We start from the raw sequence: 11239 nt of genomic DNA, 5'->3' as shown, positions 1-11239 counted from the left end.
TACACCAACAAAATCACGTGACTTTTGGAGGTAACTGAGCTGCATTTGTCGCACACAGTTTCATGTATTCGTTAATTCAATCTTTTGAAACAAACCGGCGAGCTCGAAAAACGTAAATTATAGAAAATGGAAAAGATTCGACCACTCGCGCGTGCTTTTTATCTTGGAACTGTGAGATATAAAAAGGTTAGCATGCCTTTATTATAATCTTACTTACGGCAGTACGGTATCTTTGACATTCAAACATTCTATAGACATTTTAATTTTGTAGGTATCTCCAACGAAAATATTCAAACACAAATAAAAAAAATTAAATATTATACATTCTAGCAGTTTCATAGTTATATGAGACACGGATAATTTGCCCTAACGCAGTCATAGACACCACCCAGCCCTCAGATGTTAAATGTATCTGGTGGCAAAGCTGCAAAATGAGATCATGCATTTCTCCATTTATAATATTTTGATCAACCCCTTTTCATCGATTCATGGAGATTTTACCCTCAATTTTTGAGGAAGTGTGATATTTTGGTATTATGCAATTGAAATCAATGTACTGATGTAATGTCTCATTTATTGCAGGCTTTAAAACTTCAACACAATCTTGTCAATTGGAACAAAGTTCAACCAGAAGTTGCAAGTCCTACTTTACTATTATTACAACACAACCCTGTGTATACGATAGGTAGGTTTTGTTAACTTCAGAAATACTTATGTCTGAGTTCAACTTGAAAAAGAATAATTACACCTAATGTGGAAATGCACATGGATTATTCAACTGTTCAATGCTAACAATATTACACAGGTTACAGAGACAAGCAATACACAGATGAAGAGCAAAAATTACTGGAAAGTCTTGGAGCAGATTTTGTGAAAACTGACAGAGGAGGTAAATTTCAGATAAAAATTAATTGCTTCAGTTAAAAAAGACATTAAGTAGGGAAGGAGTACCAGTGGTCACTTCACCAACTACAATACTATCAAAGTTTTCAAAGATTAAATATTTTGTTACTGAATACACTAAATTATGCTATATTATGCATATTCGAATAGGTACTTCCGAAGTATGTGAATCAAGATGGCGGACACCGGAATGTAGTATGTGTACCCGATTTGGCTATGATTTCAGGTGCAAATACTACGGGAGTCACTTGGCTAGTCCCTGAACTCGTAATAGAACTAAAATAAGGAAAATTGGAATAAAATTATGGCCTAACCCTAACCTGGTAGTCTGGTACACATACTACGTTCCAATGTCTGCCACCCACGAATATAATATATTTAAAATGGCAAGATGATTTTAACTCATTTCTAATGATGCCCTCTGTTAACTATTTTTGATTAACTATCCAGAAATTACAACGGAACATTACCAGGCTCCAAATTTATGGCAGAGTAATATCTCACACAGGTTCTATCATTACTTTATATTTGATATACGGTAGTATATGTCTGTAAAAATTTATCAATTTCAATGCATCACGTCATCACTTTTTCATAGTAAAGTGAATTCAATAATCATTGGAAGATTCCGATATCCAAGGGTATCAAAAGATTATGCTTTACAATATCAAAGAGTTGCAAATGTTTATCCAAGCCCTTCGTACATAAATTGTGATTTACTTTCATTCCTAGGTCTGATAACATTTCATGGGCCAGGTCAGTTAGTTGTTTATCCTGTGTTCAGTCAACTTCAGATAGAAATCGGTGTAAGAAAGTATGTTTGGTTGCTGGAAGAAGTTATCATTAACCTTTGTAAAAAGTAAGGTCATTCATTATATTTCAATATGTTTTGTTATCTGGTTTTGAGTTTCCAAGTGGTAATTTGTGTATAATTGCATATTAGCCACCACACATTGAAATTATTATTTTTGGAACTGAGGTCGGCTAATCATAGCTTGTCATTTCATACACATATTGACTAGAAAGTTTCCAAAAAACCATTTAATCCAACTTTTACCAAAACATCTACCATAAATATTGAGTAACTATTTTTTGGATGATTGTGCAAGAAGATGCAATATTGTGGTATATTATGAATTGATAGTCATTATTTGTTAAGTTCATGGGGCATTTTGCAGAAAATTATCAATGCAAACTTGTTCATGTTTATAATAAGTATTATGGTTTATATGTCACTGTTTGGTACTCCCGGAGTATGTGTACCAGGTTATGGTTAGGCCATAATTTTATTGAACTTGAAGTAAAGTAGGTGAACAAAATTATCCATAACCGTACACATGCTTTTGGAGCGCCCAATGCTTTATAAAGCATAAAGTGGGTGCGCAAGTTCTCTATTTGAATTGAATTTTCCTCTTTCAATAGCAAATCTGAAATGTATTTCCAGGTACAATATAGAAGGAATTCGATCTCCTCACACAGGAGTTTGGGTTGGGAACGATAAAATATGTGCAATGGGTGAGTTCAAGGGTGAGATTTGATAAGTTGATGGGCAGTTTAATTTTAAGACTTTTATTTATCAAAGTTTATTTTATTTTTGTTGTCGAAAAAAATCTAAATTGGGGGAGGGGGGGGGGGGGCTATTCTTAGAAATGTGGAATCGTATAAATATCTTGGTATCCATATTAATAAAATGAATTGCGATATTCAAATATCAAGCATTATTGTTAAATTATCCAAGGGGGTAGGTAGGATAAGGTAACTTAGATAAGTTTTTTTCGACTCCGTCGACTCATCTTAGATAAGGTTTAATGCGTACAGAATATAAGATGGAAGGTATTGCCAAAAAGAAGTTGTATGTGTTCACTCACTTTGCTCGCAGATGTGTTTTATTTATTTCACTGTGAGCTTGCTTGAGATAAGTTATACTTATTAAATTACTTTATTTTCATCAGGTATTAATGCTCAGAAAAAAACATATTCACATGGACTGGCATTAAATTGCAACACAGATATGTTATGGTTTTCACGGATAGTTCCTTGTGGCATCTTAGACAAAGGCGTGACATCTCTAAGCTTGCAAACCGGTAGAGACGTCACAGTTGAAGAAGTCATGCCACTATTTCTTAAAGAAATGTCATCAGTATTCGAATGGGACATTCTACCTCTACAACACTGTGAATTGGACAATAATAATATTGATGACGAGACTTTATTTCAACTAGTAACGAATAAGAAAAAGAATGAAACATATATGGGTGTGAAATCGTGATACAAGCTCTGATATTGAAATTACTCTTTGTTTTTTTTGGTTCCTATATTATTATTACTTTGTTAATATTATGCATTTTGAATAAAAAATTTCAAACATCAAATCGCATACCTTCTTTTGTTCAAGTCGCATACTATTATAAAAAATAAGCCAAATGGGTGATTTCCCTACACCCGCTATTGGGGGTGGACACCCCTCTTAATTTTGAGGTGTGATACCACACTATAATTACTAATTTAAGTATAGTTTTATTTAAATATATAGAATATACTGAGCCAAATAAAACAAATTAGGAAGAAGATGGCGCACAACCTGAACATAGTGTTGTGTACCGGTTAGAATTCAGGTTGTGCGACATCTTGGTACGCATACTTCTGGAGCACCACAAATTATCATATAATTAAGGCTTGGCTGTGTCCTCTGTAGCGACACAAGAGCTTAGAAAATATTGGCCGATATCTAGAGATGGGGTATTCTGTGACTACACTCACTGTCAAAATAAATTCGAAGAAATTCATAATTTGATATCACAACCGATGTAATGAAGTTTAAATCTGCAATGTAACATTATTGCATTTTATGACATCATAATTAGGTCAATTATATGATCCTAGGCTACAGTGTAGATTTGTAACCTGATTTGTGATATTACAAATAGCTTTGTAAAAAAATTGAGAAAGTACAATAAATTTCACGACAGTTGTATTAAAAAACGAGCAACGATATGTACGTCCAATATAAGGTTGAGAAAAGTGGGAGATCGCTGGATGACGTCCAGGTAGGGCCTTTTTGTATTCGTACCGAGAAAAGCCTAATAATAAGCCCTGTTGGTGGAGGAATCTAAACTGAACATCGACTACCGTCCGGCTTTCTTCATAGAGTGATTTCCCGATGTCGCGGACTCGCGCAGGGTAATCGGTGGGGCGATGTCAAGCATGATCCAACGCATGGTGAGCAAACCACCGAGCCGCGTATGATAAATGCACGCACTCCCTCTTTGCACTTGTGGATCGGCAATGTAAGTTGCAGTCATTGCTGGATTCAATGTAAGCAAAGCCGCACAATTCATGTTCCTGGCAGAATTGTTGGCTTTAAACTAATTTGTATCGAACGAGAACTTACGCAATACAAAATCTTACTTTTACGTAGTTCAAGTGGATGGATAAGTATCGATAGCATTGCAGGTGGCACGAACCGGGCACAGATCTTAGGCTCATCGTGGCAAGCGTCTGCACCTCTGATTACCCTGTGTTGGCTCGCAGATTGGAATCCCGTAGCCGTGGCGGATAATTATGTGAGAGAGGATTGCTGGACTACTCGCCGTCGTAGTGTGGCTCACGTATACGTTGGTCGGTTACAACTAATGGACCACCAATCGATTACAATTGTCAGTGCTTAAATAGAACTGTAACGTAATCATCAGAAGGCTATTACTTCTATTGTTTCCCATGGGACCTGATATTTCAACTAAATTTTGCTGTTTCATTTTATTACATGAGAATACTGTTATGGAATATGGAACACTTTATTCCGTCAAGCTTGTCCGCCAATTTTCACTACAGACTCCGCTGCTCAGAGACAGCTATTATCTTACAATAGCAGTACGAATCGCCGCATTTCGTTTCCACATATTTGAACATTGCTCGCACGCTTATCGAATCTAACCACGGGCTTTATTTTCCATACTTTCTGTTCCACTGCACTTGTTGATTTGAAGTGTTTTTCGAGAGCATATGAAACAAAATAAATTCACCTGTCTCCACCGTGACACATTGATATTAATTTGCAGTGAGTATTTCAAGAGCTAAATTCATCAAAATTTGTGAACCGATGAATTATCCTATTTTTATGTTGAATCGAGTCAAGTATGCTGTCAAAAAAAAAAAAATTATTAATTATTCAATTCCCAGAATCTATTCTTAACCCGATGACATGCTGTAATACTAATAAACATGCCCGGACACTTCACAGAAATAACGGAATAAATCATCTGCATCGTCATGGGACAGCTGTTTTACAAATAGTATTAAACATACTTCCAGGTTTGTCAAATTAATTATCGTCTACTCTACTCTATCGAATGTGGCAATAATGCTGCCGCGCACTCATACCCCACGTAATGAATGCGATCACGTCTATGGTGGCCCATCGTTGTCACGCGTAAAATTGAAAATAAAAATAAAAAATAAAATAAAAAACCGATAATAAAAAAATTTTTGTGAAAAAACATAAAAATAATTAAAAAAAAAATAAAAAAAAAAAATTAAAATTAAAAAAAAATAAATAAATGAAAACGAAAAAAAAATTAAAAAAAAAAAAAATTAAAAAAAAAAAATTGAATAAAAAGAAAATAAAAAGGTTGACAACGATGGTCCGCCTCGTGGCCCATCGTTGTCACGCGTTTTTATTTTTAGAAAATTTGCTTCTGCTTGGGACCAACGTTGTCAGGCATAATCCTACGCGCACAAATGTGTTCCCTGGGTTTCAAACTCACTACTGATTTTCTTGAGCAATATTCAATATGAAAATGTTCTATAAATTCTCCATGCTACAAGTTCAACAAGAAGTAATATATTTATAATAATGATAAGAGAATATAGAATTGAATACGAAAATTCGGAAAATTTGTTTTTACGTGTATAAGGTAATTTGGAGAATGCTGCTTAACTACTCAGTTGTCTGGACACTCGCGATGCCGGTACCGTACCGTCTTACCAAATACCGGTAGTCGGTTATAGTCGCTTTGCGTCTGACCGTACCGGTAGCCATACAATCACTCATCATCTCCCATTCTTTCACGAGTGATTGCATGGGTACCGGTACGGTCAGACGATACCGTACCGGCATCGCACGAGTGTCTGAGCAGTTAAGCAGCATTTTCCAATTAAATTACCTTCTACACGTAAAAACAAATTTTCGTATCCAATTCTATATTCTCTTATCCTTATTATAAATATATTGCTTGTGGTTGAACTTGTAGCATGGAGAATTTGTAGAACATTTTCATGTTGAATTTATTGGATATTGGTCATGAAAATCAGTAGTGAGCTGGAAACACATTTGTGCGTGTAGGATTAAGTCTGACAACGTTGGTCCCAAGCAGCATCAAATTTTCTAAAAATAAAAACGCGTGACAACGATGGGCCACGAGGCGGACCATCGTTGTCAACCTTTTTATTTTCTTTTTATCCAATTTTTTTTTTCAAATTTATTTTTTTTTTTTTAATTTTTTTTTTTAATTTTAATTTTTTTTTAAATTTTTTTGTTTGTTTTATTTTTCAATTTTTTTTTTAATTTAAATTTTTTTTTATTTCTTTTTTTTCAATTATTTTTATGTTTTTTCACAACTATTTTTTTATTTTCGCTTTTTCATTTTATTTTTTCATTTTTTTTTTAAATTTTACACGTGACAACGATGGGCCACCATACACGTCTTATTCGTGCGATATTTCTTTAGTATAGTACGTGACCATGATATAGTTTTGCATAATCAGTATTTTCGCTGAAAAAGGGATGTTCTAGTTTAGGGTTGTGCAATCTGCGGCCCGCGGGCCAAATGAGGTCCACAAGGAAAAATTGAGCGGCCACGGGGCTAAAATTTATTTCTCCGAAATTTTTGTACCCGCAAGAACCAGAAAGCCTATGTTGAATAAAAATGCGGCCCACATTTTCACCCAGTTATTTTTATGTGGCCCTTCTGTGTCAAAGGCTGCAACCCCTGATCTACTTGACTAATCGTTGCCGCGTACTATGTTGGCGCCACGGGTGAAGGATATCTGACGTAAATCCATGCCCACCTTACCTGGGTTATGATAAATTGAATAAGCGATATGTAAGACTAATTCTTACATTTTAGAATTTGTTAATGTGTTTAATCTGTCAGAAGATTCAAGATTCCGGATCGGTTGTTTATGGAAACCGCAACTCTACAACTAGAGCAGCAAAAACAGTAAACACAACTCAAAAGCGACCGACGCCCAGCCCAACGGCCGAAGTAGAGAGCAGGATATGTATTTTCTCTCGCGCGTGTTATGATCGGAATCTTTAAATACAAATTCGGATTTAAACACAGCAACGAATAAAGTGTCAGCATGTTAGTATATATATATATATATATATATATATAAACGGAACTATGGCCCGTGACATAACGTCTCTTCAATTTTTTTTTTTTATATATGGCCGTTTGATTTGAAGGCCCAAAGAACCTCATACGAATTTGAGCAAAAACTGTGCCCAATGGGGGTCGGGGATCCTCCTTTTGAAATGAAAAAAGGTATCATACATATTACATAGTGACTTTTCGTAGCTTGAAGCGCTTTTTAGATCAAGACGTTCGAAAACTCGCTAGCTGTTTGGCTACGTCCTAACTTGGCATGTAGAAATTTTTATTCCCCCCCCCCCCCTTGAAAATCATTGACTACGCCCTGTGCATAACACATGAAAATGAATATATTTCCCAAATCGCGTTTAATCCACTTTTCATAATTTCAGCAACACCGATAAACCGATTAGGTTACCATTAATGTGTTGATAGCGTGACCAAGAATCTTGTAACAACGAACTCGTTCGTGTATCATTTACGTCAAATGAAACATCCTGAATAAACTTTCTTTTTCAAATATTAACAATCTAAAGGCCAAACAACCTAACCACAGATTTTATCCTTACCCGTGAACAAAACAGTATTGGAAAGACAGTAATGCAAATTAACTGAATTTTTATAAAATTGTTACGTGCTCACATTTCCTAATTTTCAGCTTTCAAATGAAATATTAGCAATGGCACGATATAATAACGAAAGCGCATTTGATACAAAATACAGTATATCTTAAAAAAAACAATGTTACTTATACATAATTACTCTAAAATTCCACTTTAATTTACAGTTTTATGATTTATAGTACAATAAAGTTAGCATTTAACATTGTTTCGATTAAATATCGCGGACAATAAATTTATAACCAAGCCCATTATTGAATCAAGCTTTACAAAACTTATCTCTTTTGTTACGTGTCAGTTGGAATCGGCACCCTTTTAGCGTATTGTATAATCGCTTAAAACAACTATTTACCTTTAACACTTTCCAGACTTTGGAGTGTTTATAAATCTATAATGAAGTGCATGTTACACGACAGATGCGCACAATGGGTTAATTAACCACGACAAAGCGTTTTCCGACCCTCCTTCAAGATGTCTTATGCTCTCCCTTTAATACTACACGCTTGAGTGGCTTCTGTAACCAATGGTGACTTTCGGCGTCTGTGCTAGCGCTATATCGATACAGCTGGTAGCTATAGTGTGACTATAAAAGTGTATGAGCAATTTATGAGTGTGTTGTTCTAAAGTGATTAATAATAATCAGTATTTTTCGGTCTTGACATTACGAAAGACAAAGTTTGCGAAGATGAGATATATGTATTTGGTATAGGATAATGATTTTTCATATTTATTCCAATGGAGAGAAATTTGATTAAACAGTGGATCTTTTATACAAAACCCTCGCCAAAACAGAATCCTCGCCAACGTTCAAAATAAAAAAATTAGTAACTATCTAGTTAGGATTTGAGTTAGAAATGCGGATTGCGCTTTAGATTCAAATTGTCAAATCATTTCCAATTCTAACCCCAATTGAATATTTACTAATTTTTTATTTCAAAACGTGGCGGGTGCTTTTCTTAAATCTCACATTTTTGCATCAGTGGCGGGGGCTTTGTACAAAAGATCCAAAACAGCATATTAGCAGCATGGCTCCTCGTTCGGTCACCAGTACAGATCAAAAGTAGGAATGGTATAGTCAAGCATTTCACGAATGTTACTGGTAACGGAAGCCTAATAAGTTATATATGTACAATATATATACGCACAAAATTTTAGATCTCTTAAAAATTGAGAAAAACACTCCACCTCGTTTTAAAATAACAAATTAGTAGTTATCTAGTCGTGGTTGAGAAAGATTTACAAATTTGAATTTTCAGCTCAATCCGTATTTCTAACCCTAACCGTATAATTTATAATTTTCCTATTCTGATCGTTGGCGTTTGTTTTTATTATCTGGCTTTGTACAAAAGATCCAATTTTAGAATGTAAGATTGAGTGTTTAAAAGCGAGGAGGAGATCATAATAGATGCAACATAAAACAGAGTAATTTGCTGTTTTGTGAGTCGTGCTATTTAATCGTGATTTTGCATTTTTATTTTAATTCACGGGAACACTTATATTTGATATTCGTGTCCATATATTTGAGCATTGTTTTCTCGTTTGCGATGTCCATCGTTGACATAGATTCGATAATATTTACATCGCTGTCGACATCTTGTTGTTTTAGGCATAGAAAGTCAAATTAGAATCATTCTAAAAGAATATTGCAAAAGCACATTATGGAGCACAGTTAACATGATTAGGTCACTTTATCGTCTTTCTTTACCTCGGAAGTTTTTTAAAGCAAGACAGCTGTTTAGCCTTTTTATTCAAAATAAGGTCACATGCTTTTCGAGACTGAATAATGGAAAATTCGACATTCAGCACGCAAATTGTTACCCCTAAAGAGCAATGGAAGGGTTTGTTTATCAGTAATCAATTATAGGCAAATTTCAGTATTATTCAATATTAATAGTTTTAACGGCTTTCCACCGTATAGCAATCCTATTTTCACATGCCTATTTATATCTTCAAGTTTGTTTCCGAACTAACAGGACTAACTTCCTCTCAGACTCATCTTTGAGCTGAAAAGTACAGAGAATCGCATAAATATCCGGTATCTTCTAATTCGAAGGCGCGCGAATCATTATTCCACTATAATGCCCGGTTTGCACGTCCAAGATGCACGTTATCACAGCTTCGAGAATAGATACATCTTTGTCGGCGACTGGTTATGTTGGGAAACACGGTCACTATTCTGACAATTCATACGAGAGCGCGTGCATTCTCATTTATCTGAAAAATAATCGGAAATGAATTCTTTTGCAAATTTTAATCTCCCACTGTCCTTTTACGACAGAAAAGAGTCAATAAAGCGTTTATTTTCAATTCTAATGCTCGAAATCCGTCAACTCTAAAATTGCGTTATGACGTCACATTGCATCGTTTATAAATAAATAAATCATAAAATTAGCTTTTCATTTGACAAATTCGTCGGCGAGTCGAGTTACGGTTTAGGGAGAGAACGATAAGAAATGGCGATAAAGGTGAGTTTTCGATTTCTAGAAGTTAAATAATTACTCTGTGGGATTATTTGGTTTGTGTTTAACCAAGTATTGAAAAGAACATCTTGTTGTTTTCGTTTACGCGGCCAGGGGTTGCTTTGAAATGACACTGTATTTGGATAATTGGTATTTGGGATCTGCGTTCAGATTGCTTTGAATGTTGCTTCTTACAGATCGTTCGACATCTTTGTAGAAAGCCTTGTTATGAGCGAGCGGCGTGGATAAACGTCGATCTCTATAAATATTTAATTGACCCGTAATCAGGAGGTAATATTTGACTGTATTCTATAGCTTTCCATTTAAACGCATTCATCCAATAAGCGTTTCTCCCAAAGTATGTGCACCAGGTTAGGGTTAGGCCATAATTTTATTCCGATTTTCCTTCTTTTAGTTCTATTACGACTTCAGGGATTGTCTGTATTAGCCAAGTGAATATACCGCCTGCCGATATAGGTTTCAGTCCATTTACGCAACTTGATATAAAGTAGGCAAACAAAATTAGCCACCGTACCTCCATATTGGTACACATACTTCTGGAGCGCATCCCGATGAAAACGGATTCATTTAGTAAGCTATGCTTCTCGTTGCCTTTACTTGAGATTTTGGGTTTGAGAATAAAAATGCCAAAATTGTGCGTACGAATTAGTCTTTCGGGTTCTATATTCTGTGATACCTTTATTAAAAATGGTTTCTCGTCGTAGTGTTATGAGAGCCGTGATTTCTCTACGTTCAAACACAAATTAATGTTTAAATGGAACGTAAAACGGGCTGATACTTGCTACCGCATTGTTTAGCGAGTGTTCTATGAAACTTATTACAAAATGTATTAATCGTTGCCATCGAAAACACAACATTCGCAGTG

At 35.1% G+C, this 11239-nt stretch overlaps 2 protein-coding genes across 3 annotated transcripts in view; both read left to right on the top strand.

Moving 5' to 3' along the window:
• The window catches only part of LOC120336360 (octanoyl-[acyl-carrier-protein]:protein N-octanoyltransferase LIPT2, mitochondrial-like), a 140883-nt gene extending 137616 nt beyond the window's left edge, over nucleotides 1-3267 (top strand). The window contains exons 2-7 of one of the 2 annotated variants that reach the window (XM_078110084.1): nucleotides 62-186; nucleotides 583-685; nucleotides 806-889; nucleotides 1636-1762; nucleotides 2348-2418; nucleotides 2856-3267. In XM_078110084.1, the coding sequence (XP_077966210.1) occupies nucleotides 127-186; nucleotides 583-685; nucleotides 806-889; nucleotides 1636-1762; nucleotides 2348-2418; nucleotides 2856-3172 (762 nt within the window). In that variant the 5' untranslated portion in view covers nucleotides 62-126 and the 3' untranslated portion in view covers nucleotides 3173-3267. Of the gene's footprint in view, nucleotides 1-40; nucleotides 187-582; nucleotides 686-805; nucleotides 890-1635; nucleotides 1763-2347; nucleotides 2419-2855 lie in introns of those variants that run through there. The other variant, XM_078110083.1, reaches the window with a different exon arrangement.
• Nucleotides 3268-10288: 7021 nt separating this feature from the next.
• Nucleotides 10289-11239, top strand: part of LOC120336322 (EF-hand calcium-binding domain-containing protein 6-like) — a 36572-nt gene continuing 35621 nt past the window's right edge. Inside the window, exon 1 of the mRNA XM_039403984.2 lies at nucleotides 10289-10359. Coding sequence (XP_039259918.2) covers nucleotides 10348-10359 — 12 coding nt within the window. The 5' untranslated portion in view covers nucleotides 10289-10347. The remainder of the gene's footprint in view (nucleotides 10360-11239) is intronic.

Source organism: Styela clava, chromosome 2 (assembly GCF_964204865.1).
Source record: "Styela clava chromosome 2, kaStyClav1.hap1.2, whole genome shotgun sequence".
In the NCBI taxonomy this organism is placed as follows: Eukaryota; Metazoa; Chordata; class Ascidiacea; order Stolidobranchia; family Styelidae; genus Styela; species Styela clava.
Note: the sequence above shows the minus strand (reverse complement) of the source record. Positions and strands in the feature narration are given on the sequence as shown.